This window comes from Myotis yumanensis, unplaced genomic scaffold, assembly GCF_028538775.1.
Source record: "Myotis yumanensis isolate MYYU_CA2020_CCGP unplaced genomic scaffold, mMyoYum1.0.hap1 SCAF_5, whole genome shotgun sequence".
Classification (NCBI taxonomy): Eukaryota; Metazoa; Chordata; class Mammalia; order Chiroptera; family Vespertilionidae; genus Myotis; species Myotis yumanensis.
In genome coordinates this window covers 78,583,016-78,598,544 of record NW_027223756.1, presented here as the reverse complement: position 1 = coordinate 78,598,544, position 15,529 = coordinate 78,583,016, and the positions used below count along the sequence as shown (strand labels likewise).

General features: G+C 51.8%; 2 protein-coding genes across 6 annotated transcripts in view; one reads left to right on the top strand and one right to left on the bottom strand.

Annotated features, from left to right (window-relative positions):
- TJP3 (tight junction protein 3) overlaps positions 1-3,310 on the bottom strand; it is a 31,152-nt gene extending 27,842 nt beyond the window's left edge. Inside the window, exon 1 of one of the 2 annotated variants that reach the window (XM_070415798.1) lies at positions 3,294-3,310. The gene's annotated coding sequence lies outside the window, so the exon portion shown is untranslated. Of the gene's footprint in view, positions 1-3,182; positions 3,262-3,293 lie in introns of those variants that run through there. The other variant, XM_070415797.1, reaches the window with a different exon arrangement.
- A 4,544-nt stretch (positions 3,311-7,854) lies between these two features.
- Positions 7,855-15,529, top strand: part of PIP5K1C (phosphatidylinositol-4-phosphate 5-kinase type 1 gamma) — a 57,510-nt gene continuing 49,835 nt past the window's right edge. For all 4 annotated transcript variants that reach the window (XM_070415792.1, XM_070415795.1, XM_070415794.1 and 1 more), the window contains exon 1: positions 7,855-8,048. In XM_070415792.1, the coding sequence (XP_070271893.1) occupies positions 7,955-8,048 (94 nt within the window). In that variant the 5' untranslated portion in view covers positions 7,855-7,954. The remainder of the gene's footprint in view (positions 8,049-15,529) is intronic.

Sequence of the window (15,529 nt, the reverse complement as noted above, 5' to 3'; positions counted from 1 at the left end):
TCTCACAGCACTGGCCTTTCTACTCTGTTCAGAATAGTAGGTGAGTTGTTTGTTTGTTTGTTTGTTTGTTTATTTAGTGCCTACTGCATACCAGGCACTGTTCTAGGCACTGGGGATACTACAATAGTAGAACTCACAGACCAGCGGAGAGAGCAGATATTCAACAAATAGTCCGTCCAATGAATGTGCAGTGAATGAGCTGTGGCTTTAGCTCAAGAACATTCAATAGCTCCCTAGCATCCATTGAAAGCATACTTATTGATCATCTGGTTAATGCCAGATTCTGGCAATACCCTCCCTCCCAAGTAATCCATGCCTCTCGTCACCTATGAACTATTTTACAGGCGTATAAATTGCAGGAAACTGGTGCTATTGCAAATGAGTCTTGTCCAGAGGAGTGCAGATGGATTTTGTCCTGTGGACCACAGATTATTGCCCTGGGACTATTGACCCGTTTTGAATTGATTTGTAAATTCATTTCAGCATTCTTGATGCCCTGTGTGTGTGTGTGTGTGTGTGTGTGTTCTTTCTTTACACTCATTCTTGAACAGGCTGTAAACTCTTCCTGGTTCCCACATTAATTAATGCGTTAAACCAGGGGTCCTCAAACTTTTTAAACAGGGGGCCAGTTCACTGTCCCTCAGACCGTTGGAGGGCCGGACTATAGTTAAAAAAAAACTATGAACAAATTCCTATGCACACTGCACATATCTTATTTTGAAGTAAAAAAACGGGAACAAATACAATATTTGTATTTGCATGTGGCCCGCGGGCCGTAGTTTGAGGACCCCTGCGTTAAACAAACTCATAACGCACCTGTTTGTTTTCATATTAGTATGAGAGTCATGTTTTTACCTTTTTGGGGGAAAACTATCCTTTAGCAAAATAATACCAAAAGGCCTCACGCCAGCATCCAAGCCTCCTCCCTCATATTTCTAACTACCTCCCAGTTACTTGTCCCACTCACCATTAAAATCTTCAAGCTCCAGAACATTCTCCCTCCTTTCTTCCAAATCACCCTGGACCCCAATCTGTTTCTCAAACATCAGCATATGCTGTGCTGTAGTTCTACCAAGTCTTTCCAGGATCTGCCCACTTCTCCCCTCTCCTCTGCCTCCACCTGGCTAGTCCCATCATTGCCCACCTGGACCAACCCAGTCCACTCAGCCCTGGCCCCCTCGCTCCTGCCCTTTCCCGTCACAGTCTGTTCTCCCCGCAGCCACCAGAGGGCACCTGTGAGCACCTGAATCAGGTCTGGTCCATCCTCTGCCCACAGCCCTCTGGGACTCCTCCCTCCCTCCCTCCAGGAAAAGCCCAAGTCCTCCCCAAGGCCCCACACGACCTGCCCCATCCCCTTCCTGCCCTCCCCTCCTCCCACTCTTCCCCTCGCTCACTGTCCTCCAACCACCTGCCCTGGGGCCATAACACCTGACGTCACCTCTGCTTCCAATGCCCCCAAGTACTTCCTTCAAGTCTTATCAAGTGGGCCCTCCCTAATCTTTAGTTAAGATTATAAAATGTCTTCCTGTCTATTTCATTCCTATTTCTCGAACTTCTTTTACTTCTTTTTTTCCTGTGAAACTGACCACTCTCTGACTCAGGATACAATTTAGGATAATTTACTTCCTTATTATGTCTCTTCTCTGCCTTTCTCCACCAAAATACAAGCCCACAAGATCAGGGACCTTTCCTGGATCCCCAAAGCCCAGAACAGCGCCCGCACACAGTCGGTGCTCCATACATTCAGGTCCAGTCCCTGGGCACTTCCTCCTCCCATTCACATCTCCCACGAATGAACCTCAGTCCATTCCAAAGAGTGTCAGACTCCACCCTGAGCAAACACTGCTCCTCTGGCATCGGACCAGGACGAGGAGGAAGAACAGAAACCCGTACTAGAAAGTGAACTTTCCCCAGAACTCAGGGCCTCATGGAAGCCCTGAGCCGGGGAGGCGGAAATTCATAAGATGCTGAGCCTGGGACGTCGGTCAGGGGGCATGGGCAGCCCCCAGACCTTCCTGCTCTCTACATTTTGACTCCTATCTGCCTGACAGCCAAACTTTGCTGTGCAGCCCTGGACAAGTGGCTGCCCCTCTCTGAGCCAGGGCTAAGTATAAAAAACACACCAGATTTGGAAGTGCGGTACCCCCAAAAGAATAAAACAGGAAAGTGGCTGGCCTGAGGTCTGATTTTGAGTGAGACACCTTTTCCCGCAATCCCCACACGACTAGCATCGATTGCTGACCCTGTGATGTGTGTTCTCAGCAGCCCTGCTATCTGGTGGCTCTTATACCCACTTTACAGACTGGAAAACTGAGATCCAGATAGGAGAAATGGCTGGAGGCTGTCTCAGTTGAAACATATCCCTCACAATCCCACAACCCCCCAAATCTCAAGCCTCCCTGCTCCCTGGGGCTCCATGATCATGCTGCCCTGGGGTGATCCCAAGTGCCAGGCCCACTCTGTGCCCCGCGTCTCAGAGGCCTATGCCTTCCCAGCCCCAAGGGACCCACTTGGTCCCGGACAAAGAGATTTGAGGTGCGATGAGACACTGGCTCTCAGGAAGCTCCTTTTGTCCTGCACGTCTGGGAGCAAATGACCCAGAAAAATGTCTTGCCACCCATCCCCTCTCCTCTCCAGGTCCTACACCCAAAGACCATCCTGGCTCCTTGCCCACAGCCTGCTCTGCGGACTGTTGTGACAACCATTTTCCTGCCCCCACCCCCTCCTGCATTTCACCTTCAGGAGAAGCAAGGTAAGGCGACCCCAGGACCTGTCTCCCCAGCTCCTGCAGGTGCCAACGGTGGTGGGAGGCCCGTGCAATTCTCAGAAGAGGCCCCCACATTGACCAGGTGCCAGGCTGCCCCGCCTGCCACCTCCCTGCCCGGCTTCCCGTCCTTCGTTTGGAGGATCAGAGAGACCAACCCGTGCCCCCTCGGCCCCCTGGCACCACCTGGGCCAACAATGACCCTTTTAGGTCTCTGGCTCTGGCGTCCTGGGCTGACTGCCAGGGGCAGTAGCTGCCAGCCAGATAATCCTTTAGAAACTATGTCAGTGCCCACGCAGGAGTGTCAGCTTCCTGCTTTCGGGGGAGCTGCGGGAAGGGGAGCGGGGGTCCCAGGTCACCGTGGTGGGGACTCCGGCCCCAGCCATGGCCCCGGGATGACGGGCAGAGCGGGACTTACCTGTCTAGGAGGCTGAGAGGCCTCTGGGCAGGCAGCAGGAGCCTGGGCTTGGGTGCCCGCCTGGCATGGGGGTGGGGAGGGAACCTGAGGTTTGAGCTCTGTCCTCCCCACCTGTTTGCTCAACTTTTCCTCGCTTGTGGCAGCTGTAGGCTGGCGGGTCCCGTGCCAGGTGGAACCAGCAGGGCAACATGCGACATGCACAGGCGAACTGGCAGTATGAGCGAGACAGGGAGGCTGGCTGGGTGTGTGGCTCTGTCGTAAGGTGCTCTCACGTGGGAGCAGCTGGCCTTAACCCCTGCTCGCCCAGAGGCCAGGGACACCGGGTCCTGCCCTGCTTGGGCCATTCACCCCTGGGCCGCTTGCTGACAGCAGCACTGGGGCCAGCACATATAGGCTGGTCCTGGGGGAAGGTTTAATGAATCAACTAAGAAATAAAAGAATGAAACTCCTCCTGGCCCCCTCCCTCTCCCCTCTGCTCTCTTTGCAGCGGGAACCGCCAAGCCTTTGCATTTGCCGTGCCTTCCACCACGTGTGCCATCTCAGGAATTGTGGCAGGGCTGGCTCCTTCCTGCCCTGCCGATCTGAGAGCAAATTCTGCTTCTGTGCTAAGAAGCTTCAGTCATTTCCCAGCTGGGTAGCTTTGGGTCTCCTCAGTTACCTCATCTAAAAAACAGGGGAAACACTAGCAGCTACTTTCTAGGGGAGTTTCGAAGGGTGAGTAAATGAATAAATGTCCATAAAGTGCTTAAAAAAGGACAGGGCACACAGTAGGTCCACATCTTCTACTACGCACAGGTGACTGATCCCAATGCATGAGATGTGGTTAAGTATGAAAAACACACCACATTTGGGAGACGCGGTGCTCCCAAAAGAATGTAAAATAGCTTGTTATTTTTTAAAAATATGGTTTTATTGATTTTAGAGAGGAAGGGAGACGGTTAGAGAGAGAGAGAAACATTGTTGGGCTGCCTCTGCAGGCCTCCAACTGGCAATGGAGCCCGCAACTTGGTCATGTGCCCTGAACGGGAATCGAACCTGTGATTTCTTGATTCGTGGGTCGACACTCAACCATTGAGCCACACTGGATGGGCTCGTTATATTTTTACATGGTACTTAAAAAAAATCTTTATTGTTGAAAGTATTACGTATGTCCCCCTTTTCTCCTCATTGACCCCCTTCTAGCTGGCCCCCACCCCCTGCCCCAGGCCTTCACCACACTATTGTCTGTGTCCATGAAGTATGCTTATATGCATACAAGTTCTTTGGTTGATTTTTTTCTCTGCGCACACACCCACCCCCACCTTCCCTCTGAGATTCAACAGTCTGTTCCATGGTTCTATGTCTCTGGATCTATTTTGTTCGTCAGTTTATTTTATTCATTAGATTCCACATATGAATGATGTCATGTGATACTCATCTTTCTCTGACTGGTTTATTTCACTTAGCATAATACTAGTCTTCAGGTCCCTCCCTCCATGCTGTCTCAAAGGGTAAGAGATCCTCCTTTTTTACTGCTGCGTAGTATTCCACAGTGTAAATGTACCACGGAGCTTGTTATTTTTTAATATCCACTCTATGTTGCAATGATATTTTGCATATGTTGGGTTAAATGAGACATGTGGTTAAACTAATCTTACCACTTTCTATTTTGCTTTTTATATTGTGGCTGGTGGAAAATTTTAAATGACATCTAAGATTTCATTTTTTTTGTTAATCCTCACCCAAGGATATATATATATTTTCAATATATCTTTATTGATTTCAGAGAGGAAGAGAGAGGGAGAGAGACAGAAGCATGATGAGAGAGAGAATCATTGATCAGCTGCCCCCTCCTGGGGATTGAGCCTGCAATCCCGGCATGTGCCCTTGGCCAGAATCGAACCTGGGACCCTTCAGTCCGCAGGCTGATGCTCTACCCACTGAGCTAAACTGTCCAGGGCAAGGATATTGTTTCCCCCATTGATTTTCAGAGAGAGTGGAAGGGAGGGGGCGAGACTCACAGAGAGAGACATCACCGTGAGAGAGACACATTGAGCGGTTGCCTCCTGCACGCACCTCAACTGGGCCAGGGATCGAGCCTGCAACCAAGGTAGGTGCCCTTGACCTGAATCGAACCCATGATCCTTAAGTCTGAGGGCCAGCTCTCCAACCACTGAGCCAAACCAGCTAGGGCTAACCGTTAAGATTTTACATTTAAATTGGCTTGTATTGCCTTGGCTCTGTTGGTTAGAGCGTCCTCCCAACATACCAAGGTTGGAGGTTCAATCCCTGATCGGGGCACATACAAGAATCAACCAATGACTGCCTAAGCAGATGGAACAACAAATCGCTATCTCTGTTCCTCTAAAATCAATCAATCAATAAAATCTAAAAAATTGGCCATTACATTGGCTTGCGTTGTAGTTCTTGGGCCGCGCTGGAATAGGTGCTTAACGCATAATAGATATTGAGCCTGTCCTTTTTTATCACATTCTATAGTCACATCTGTGTTATTTCCAAAGGGTTTATTAGCAGCTGAAACTATCTTCTGTCTTGTGCTTGTTTATCTATCTCTTCTAGAATGTCACCTTATTGAGGTCAGGGATTTTGTCTTGCTCATTCCTGTATCCCCGTGGCCTAGAACAGTGCCTGGTACACAGGCGGTGCTCAATAAGTGTTTGTGGCATGAATGAATGCATGCATGCATGAACGAACGAACGAATGAATGGAATATGGGGAGTGGGAGAGAAGACACAAGGGTCCCTCCTAGCTGGTACCTAGCGTTGATGCTAATAGCATATATGACCACGAGGGGGCGCCAGAAACCAGGCAATTGGCCCCAGCCGGCAGCCTCAGTTTTCCATCTTGTAGAACCAGAAAAGTGGCTGGGTAGTTCAGTTGCTTGGAGCGTCCTCCCCATTCGCCAAAGTCGGGGGTTTGATCTCTGGTGAGGGCATATGCAAGAAGCAACCAGTGAAAGCATAAATAGGTGGAACAACAAGTCAATGTCTCTCTCTTCCTCTCTCTAAAAATCAATAAATAATAAAAAATAATAAGGTTATAATAAGGGAGCAGGGACGTGGGAGGAGGATGAATCAGGAGGACCAGATGCCGCTGCCCCACCCAGACCCCGGCCCCGCCCTCCTCTCCATTCCCTGCCTCCTCTGCTGTCCCCTCCCACCTCCACCCGCGACTCTTGCACCAGCTTGGTTTTTTCTCTTTACATATTCATTTTTTAAAAACTAAAGTTTATACACACGTGTACTTTGAAGAGTCGAATTCTATTTCAGGTTTGTTAAAATTAGCAGTGGCATCGTCATCCCACAATTTCTCCCTTCCCAGAGGGGCTGTCCTCTTAGTTTAAGTTAAATTATGCTGACATTCATTTCTTCATCTCTAAATAATGCCTGTTTTGCCACTTCTTGATTTTTCAGTTTTAGTATTGACTTCCCACCAGGAGAGGTTCGGAATCAAACCTGAAAAAAAAATTTAAATTTCATTTTCATGATCCTTATCACTAATCCAACCCCCAGCCCTTCCCCAGTTGTGTGAACCAGTGCTTCTCAACTCTCAGGCATGCACATTGCCTTAGGGGACTCATTGAAACCTAGACGGTGGTGCCCACCCCAGGAGTTTCTGATGCAGGAGGTCTGAGGTGGGTGGGGTACAAGATTCTGCATCTCTACCAAACTCCAGGGTGATGTCTCCCCAGCACCCCAGACAGTGATGAGGGACCATGTCTCTGGAGTCAGCCAGGCCCGAGTGAAAACATCCCAGCTCCCGTCCTTCACTAGCAAGACGTCTGGGTCCCCCACCTACACCCCAGCCACTCCCCACAGCAGAAATCATTCGTTATGAAGAAAACTACTGACAGCAGCATTTATTACTCCTCAAATCATGACCTCAGAATTAACAACGGTCTAGTCATATCACAAATAAATTCACCATTAGACTTTAATAACAACAGTGATACAATTATTCTTCAGACATAAATACACTGATTGACAGCATGGTTCTTTGTGTAATTCTCATGTGCAAAATGGGAATGACAATAGATTTTATCGGCTTGATCAGTATTATGCAATAATTATTGTTTTCTAGGTATAAGGTTCTGTGTTAGATATTGGGAATATACTAATAGTGAAAAACAGGTCCCTAACTTATGGAGATTTTGCATGTCAAAGGCTTTGGCACTGAGACTAGCATTTAGTAATACTATTATGTATATTTATCATTATATTATAAATAATGTTATATGTAACATTTCTACATTATACATTAATACTACTTATATAATAATATATTAATTTTATTTAGTAATAACATATCATAATCCATATAATTTTACATCGTGCATAATGAAAATTAAACGTTATCATATTATAATTACTATTTATATTAAAATATTTAACACAATATTGTGTTATTTATAGTATGGTAATAAATAATTTATTAGTTGTAAGTATTATTTCTTTCCATATATATCACTACCATTACAATGTGAAGTGACTGGAATGCGCTGCCCTTCCACACCCTGGGCGCGTGGGGGCGCTCGAGGCGCTCCGGGGTTTGGGACGCACTCAGGCCCCGCCCCCGAGCTCCGATTGGCGGTGCGCGCCGTGCGCGGTGGCGTAGCGCCTGGCCGCGTCCCCGGCCCTCCTCCTGCTCCCTGGGCTCCGCTCCCTCCCCCGATCCTCCGGTCGGCGGCGGTTGTTGTTCCGCGGCGGCGGCCGCACCTCGAGTCCTACCCTCCGGCCGCCCGCTCGCTAGCGGGTCCGCGCGCGCGCGCGGCCATGGAGCTGGAAGTGCCGGAGGAGGCGGAGAGCGCCGAGGGGGGGACCGTGACCTCGGAGGCGACCTGGTCCTCGGAGAGCGGCGCGGTGGCAGGTAACGGTTCCGGACCTCGCGTCCCGATATGCACCCGAGTGGACCCGCCTGCCGCCCCCGCCGGGGCCCAGTGGACCCGTCCGAGTGCCGGAGGGGCGCCGAGACCCGCGGCAGGGAGACCGGAACGTTCCACTCCGGGGTGCGGGGGGGGGCATGGAACGCCCCCCGACTGGGCCGGGAGACTTGCCCTGGGCCCGAGGGAGGTGGGATCCCCGTCTGGGGGCTCGGAGTGGCGTCGTCTATTCCCGGGATCCCTTGGTGGGGGACGCGGACTGGGGGCGGCATTGGGTGCGCGGCCCCATTCTGAGAGGCCATGGGTGGAGCATCCTGCTTGGAAGCGTGCGGGAGACCGGTCCTCGTCTCCGGGGCGGTGAAACCCCCCCTTAGGGCGCGCGGCGGGTGAGTGTTCCGCCTCCTGCCGAGGGCGCCCGGGGACGGCAGCCTTCCTGTCTTGTTGGGAGGGGGCTGCTCTGCGTGTGTGGAGTGATGAAGCACCCCCCTTTCCGGGGAGGGGGCCCTGTCTCCAAGGTGGGGCAGGACATGGGGTGACACTGTGCCAGATGTGCCCTCCTGCCTGGACCCACCTTCAGGGCCGGCCGCACGCCTAGCCGGTGTCAGCTTCCTGACCTCGCCCCTTCCCCTCGCAGGCGGTCAGCCTGTGGGCAGATCTTACTGGTTGGAAAGGCCTGGGGCAGCTGGGGTGGAGGAGGGAGGTCTCTGTGGCCTTCTGGGTCTGCCTCCCACCATCTCTTCTCTTTTTGTGAAAGTGGCCATTTCTTCCCTTGCTGGGCCTCAGTTTACCTCCCTCTCACAGGAGGGGGCCCAGGGCATGACATCTCCAGGCATTTTCAGAGCTGGGGCTCTTGAAGTAGACGCGGAAGGGTAGGCCCCTCTAAGCCTTTTCCCCGTACACTGGGGGTCTGCTGTCGCCATTGGAGGACCACTGCCTCCTGGTTGCCCCTCTCCTTGGCCTGCCTTTCTTACCCTCCCGCAGAGCAGGTGTAGGGAGCCAGGTCGCCCCACCAGCTATAGGCCCCCTTTACCTGGGGCGGAGTACAGAGCCGAGCCACTGCGGTTCCTTCTCAGTTGAGGTCATAAGCTCCCAAATAGGAAGTTTCCTGATCCAAAGAACGCTTTGCTCCTCCCTTGTAGCCTTTATGGGCGGAGCCCTCTGGACACCCCCATGGGCATCCATCCTCCTCCTCCCCTGGGCCTCCAAAAGCTTTCTTGGCAGGCAGGGAGATGCTGCGCTGCCTGGGAGCTGGGAGAAGTGTCTGAAGAGAGAGCCAGAGCGAGCATCCTGGGCTCTGGAAGACTCCCACTGCTTCCTTTGCCACTGCCATCTGGAACTGCCTGGTGGATGACCTGTTTCCTTCCGACCATCCGGTCGCCCCGCCTTCGTTCAGCCGGTGTCCTTGCCTGGCTAGCACCGCACGTGGTGGAGGGCCCCAGCGAGGTCCCTTCTCAGCACCCTGACCTCTGCTGTCAGCCCCCTGGCCTGGCTGGTCAGAGACAAAATAGCCCCAGAGCACTGGAAAGCTACAGAGCAGACATTTGTCTTATCAGGAGTTAGGTCAGCTGATTAGGGACAGATCCAATCCCAGCTATGGGCTGTGGCTGGGTCTGAGCATGGGGCCAGGAAGATATGGGCTGGCCCTCCCTGCCTGTCACCGAAATCCACAGATATCTGCCTCTCCCAGCTAATCTTGATTTTACTCTCTTTAAAGGGCTGCCTCTCCCCTCCAAACCCACTTTTCTTGACCTAAGTTCTGTGAAGTTTGGGTAAGAGCTGTCCTCCCTTTTCCTATTGCTGTACGATTATATAAACACATAGACAGGTCTGCACATTCTTCACCAGGATGGTTCATGCTACACCGGGGTCTCTTTCCTTGGCACTATTGACTTTTGGGGCCAGAAAATTTATTGTTTTGGGGCGGCTGTCCTGGGCACTGGAGGATGTTGAGCAGCATCCCTGGCCCCCACACACCTGATGCCAGGAGCTCATCCCCCCAGTTGTGACAATTACAGATGTCCCAGACATGGCCCAGTGTCCCCTGGAGATAGTCACCCTGGTGAGAGCCGCTGTACTGTACCTATTACTCTGTAAGTTGCTTGCTTTTTGTCCGTAATAGTTTGTATTTTTCCCCCCATGTTGGTATCAATTATTTTTTTCAGAGAGGAAGAATAATGTGCCGTGGTTAAGAGGGTGGGAATCCCTGAGTTAGCTGCCTGGGTTCCACTGAAGAGCAAATGCTTTGATCTCTCTGAGCCCTCAGTGTCCCCCTCTATAAAATGGGATGAGGGTGCTTGATGAATGTTAGCAACAGCTGCTGTAGGCACCAGCCACTGCTGATTCACCAGCCTCCTGCTGAGGGACATTCAGATTATTTCTGGAGTTGCCTTTTGCTGTTACAAGCAGTAAATGTCTTGCCTTTGAACGCGGGGGCTTCAGTTCCTAGAAGGTGGAGTCCCACCTTGGAATGGCTGGGCAGGGGCTAGCAATTGAAAAATGACTATCAGACACGCGATGGCTTTCCAGGAAGGTGTGGCAGGGGCCAAGAGAGCCTGTCTCCCCACAGTGTTGCCAGCTTCGGATGTTATCAGCCTCTGTCATTTTGGCCAATCTGATGGGAGGTGAAACGTATCTTGGTATTTAGAATCTGGTTACTTTAAACGCCTGGGCTCCCAAGTCCTGGTCCAGAGAAGGCCTGATGGGGCTCTCCACTGGGTTTTAGGAGTTGTGTGGGGCACCTGGTTCCTGGGGCTTGGACACATTCACAGCCCACTGTGGGGCCTATGAGCAGCCTGTGGGCTTTGGGGCTGAGCTGTGGTCTGCTGTTTCGGAGCCATTTCCCTCCTGTCCTTCCCGTTCCCATGATATCTCAGAACAGTCGACTTCTTCCCAGACCTCCCAACTCCTCCCACATCTAATCTGTTAGCAAATTATGTCAGCTCAGCCTTCAAAATGGACCCAGCATCTACCCACTTCCCCTCCTCTGCCTCCACCTGGTCCAGCCCCCATTCATCGCTGGCCTAGTCCTCCGTCCCTTCATATGCTCCCTACAGCCCACTCCAGAAGGCTCCCATTAAAAACGGAGTCAGGTCCCATTCCTTGTCTGCCCACAACCCTCCAGGACTCTTAAGCTTCCTCCAGGTAAAAGTCCTGCCCATGGTTCACAAGGTTCTGTACAGCATGCCCCTGTCCCCTCCCCGGCCTCATCTCCCTCTTTCACCTTTGCTCACTCTGCTCCAGCCACATAGGGCTCGTTGTTTCTCTAAGGCACCAGGCATAGTCCTGCCCCAGGGCCTTTTCAAAGGCTATGCCCTTTGCCTAGAAAACTCATCCTCCTTATCCGTCATTTGCTTCCTTGGCTCTTTCAAGTTTTTGCTGAAATACCTCCTCCTCAATGAGGCTTCCCTTGATATTCGAGGGAGGCCTGAGAGAGGGTAGGAAGACAGCACAGTTCAAGCAAAGGCCTGGTGTGCTCGAAGAACAGTGGGGGGTCATTGTGCCTGGGGTGGGGCGGGTGTCATCTTTGGAGGCCTCCTCTGAAGTTGTGACCTTATGGTAATCAGGGATTGCAACATCCCTCGTTGAGTGAGCTGTGTTCTTAGGAGACAGAAAGCTCTCAGTTTGAATTCCGCCCTGGCCACTTTCTAGGAATGCAACAGAAGTGACTTGGACTGGCAGCCTCGATCTGCTCCGTGGAGAGGCCTTGGGAGTTGGACCACCTTTACCAGTTGGGGACACTCCGCCTCAGTGTCTCTGTCTGTGAAATGGGCGTGATGACTACCTTTCTCATAGGTCTCGGCCAAGTGAATTAGCGTTCAAAGATCTTAGAAGGGTGCCTGGCATGTAGTCGGCTCCATGTGAGCACTGCGATTTTCCCTCCTCGGGACCACACGTGAGTCAAAGGGAACGAACTGCACGTCATAAACTGCTTCCTGCAGAGCCTGGCACAAGCTGGAGTTGGCTGTGGGACTCAGAGCATGTGAGGACGTGCAGTTGCCTCTTGGTCCTTGAACAATGCTTATTGAATATTTATCAAGCACCTACTGTGGGCCATGTGGGGTTCTAGGTGCCTCGGTCAGTCATATCAGTGCTCCAATTCCCCCACTGATATGCTCCATTCAGTGACCAGGGGGATTCCTTTGTTGCCCTCTGGCCTCTCAGATTGGTGGCCTCTCAGATAAGACCAGGGACCACACTCTGTGGCCCCCCGGACAAGTCCGCAGCTGGTTTCATTGGAACACAGACACGCCCATTCGCTCACATGTCTATGCGGCTTTCACGCTACAATGGCAAAAGTGCGTTTCAAGACAGAGACCGTATAGCCTGCAGTGTGGAAAATATTCGCTGTCTGGTCCTTTACGGAAAATGTTTGCTGACTCCTGAGAAAAACCATGCTGGAGAGTGGTGAGTGTGCAGAGGGAAGTGAAACGTTGTGGCAGTATGAGTGACAAGGGCCTGCTGTAGGAGTCAGGAGAGGAGGTGACTTGAGTGAGAAACAGCAGCTGAGGGTGGAGCTTTCAGGCAGAGGGAACATGCAAAGGGGCCCTGCGGCCAAAATGAGTGTGATTCATCTGAGCAAGGGCGCTAAGTCTGTGTGTGGGGCAGGACCTGAGATAGGCAGGGCCGCCACTTGGGGTGGCCGGAGACCGTGGCTCTGCCTCTGGGCCTCGGTTTTGTTCTGAATTCAGTTGGTGGTGCTGGGAGGTTGAAGCGGGGCAGTATGCACTGAGTCATTTTTGCGGAGCACGCTCTGGCTGCTTGGTGGGGACGGTGCTGAGGGGTTGTGGGGTGGCTGGATGCGGGTAGAGGGAGGTGAGGGAGATGAGGAACCCAGGAGGGTTTTGTGTGCCCTGGAGTTGGTGGTGGGGTGGGGATGGCCCAGGAAGGAGCAGGTCTTTTTTTTTTTTTTTTTTTTTTTTAAATATATTTTATTGATTTTTTACAGAGAGGAAGGGAGAGAGATAGAGAGTTAGAAACACCGATGAGAGAGAAACATCGATCAGCTGCCTCCTGCACATCTCCTACTGGGGATGTGCCCGCAACCCAGGTACATGCCCCTGACCGGAATCGAACCCGGGACCCTTCAGTCCGCAGGCCGACGCTCTATCCACTGAGCCAAACCGGTTTTGGCGGAAGGAGCAGGTCTTAGGAGGGCTGGGCTTGCACTGATGTGAGAGGAGTAGGGAGGAGGGGGTGCTGTTCAGGGGCCCCCAAGGCATGTGGAGCCTCACTGACCTGGCAGGGTGGCCTGGGCCTTGACCTGGGTAGACCCTGCCTTGACCTTGGACAGCATGCCTCTGAGCAAGTGAGGTCCCTGCTTTTCACCTTGGTTTTTCCTCTAAAGATGAGGGCAATGGGGCCCCAAGGATTCAGGGGGACAGAAATAGGCAGCCCCCGGCAGCGTTCTTTAACTGACATCTGCTTGACCTGGCTGTTTACAGATGGGAAGGCCCAGGTTCTAAGGGGAGTCTTGGGCCGCCAGGCTTTCTGTCCCCAAATCCTGCCACCTTGACCAAGTCGCATGTCACCACATGTGAGAACAGGCTGAGACCCCACTGGGGATTTTCCTGCTGCTGCCAGCTGGACTCACATCCTGAGCCACGGGAATGCTTCTGTGTAGAAGCTTACTGACTAAGGGGATTAGCCATGGGGCCCTGCCAGGCCCTACCCCTCCTGCCCCATCAGGCTGCAGCGGAGGGAGTGGGGTCCACCCAAGAGGCCCCAAATGCCTGAACCAGTAGAAAGGAAAAGTTTGGGGGACCTGGCCTCTGTCTTTGATTGAAGAAATGAACCCTAACGCCTGGCTGATATGGCTCAGTGATTGAGCATCAACCTATGAACCAGGTTATGGTTCAATTCCTGGTCAGGGCATATCCTGGGGTTGTGGGCTTGATCCCCAGTAGGGGTGTGCAGGAGGCAGCCAATGGATTATTCTCTCTCATCATTGATGCGTTTATTTCTCCTTCTACATCTCTGAAATCAATAAAAATATATTAATAAAAAAAGAAAGGAACCCCAACATTTTGCCACAATTATTTCCTTCCTATCACCCACTCATCATGCATGTATGTTGTGGCCTTTATCCTGGATGGAGGCATGGGGTTGCTGTTGAAGGTTTTAGGGAAGTTTGGGTTTGCTCGTGTTCTGTGGTTTGTGTTTCTCTTGCACATGTCTCCTATGTGTCTTAGCTGAAGGTGCATCAGGCGCTATTGGCAGGAGAATGGTACATTGTGTGAACAAGTGAGGGGGCCAAGGGGGCGGCAAGGATGGAGAAAAGAGACATGAAAGGAGAGCCAAGATGTGGGGTCCCAGCAGTCACGGAGGAAGTGATTCAGCTGTCCTATGCCTCAGTTTTCTTATTTGCAAAGCGAGATCACAGACATGCTTTTCTCTGTGGTTCATAGGAAGATTAGATGCATCAGTGCTCAGGGAATGCTCAGAGCAGGGCTCAGCGTGTGGCAGATGCTCAGTAAGCGGGAGCAGAGGCACACAACTTGGGCTAGGTGGCCTGGACCAGCACTCTGTGCCCCCTTCCAGTAGGGCAGCTTGGTGGCCATGCAGGGCCGCTCAGTCAGCATAGAGTCTGGGCGGGCTACCTCTAGGGCCCCTTGGCCTCCTGGCTTCGTGCAAGCCCATTCAGCCCTGGTCCTGACCGTGTGACCTGGCCTCTATCAGTCAGAATGGCTTAGGACCCACTGTGTGACAAACAGCCCTGCAACTCAGTGACCTGTCCCAGAGGCTCATTTCTTGCTTATGCCAAGTGTCCCTGGTGGGTCATCGGGGAAGTGAGCTCATCGTAATCACTCAGAGACCTTAGTGATGGGGCTGCTGTCACCCTGAATGTGCCCATTCACTTGGCAGAGGTGCACGTGGAAATCCTAGTCCACAGCCGTGGTGTCAGTATCATTAGCAGGGCCTCCTGTCACCCTTAGAAGGCCCACAGCTTGGATGATACATTCTGATGGTACCTGACAGATGATGACATTTGGTGGTGACCAGTCTCATGCTCTAATAATACTGCAAAGCATCACCTGCGGGGTCATCTCTGTCGGCTGAATTCCTGGAGGCAGAATTGCTGGGATAAAGGCTCCCTCCGTGCTAGTGTAATTTTGAAAGGTGCTACCTATATTGAAATGTACCTAGGATGTGTGTGGGTATTTTTTTTTTAATTTAATTTTTTAAATTGATTTTTAGAGAGAGGAAGGGAGAGGGAGAGAAAGAGAAACAGAAAATTTGATGTGAGAGCAAAACATTGATCAGCTGCCTCCTGCACACCTCCTACCGGGATCTAGCCCACCACTTGGGCATGTGCCCTGACTGGGAATAGAACTGGCAACCTTCTGGTGCACAGGATGATGCCCAATCATCTGAGCCATACCGGCCAGGGCCTGGGATTTGTGTGTGTGTTTTTTTTAATACATTTTTATTGATTTCAGAGAGGAAGGGAGAGGGAGAGATAGAAGCATCT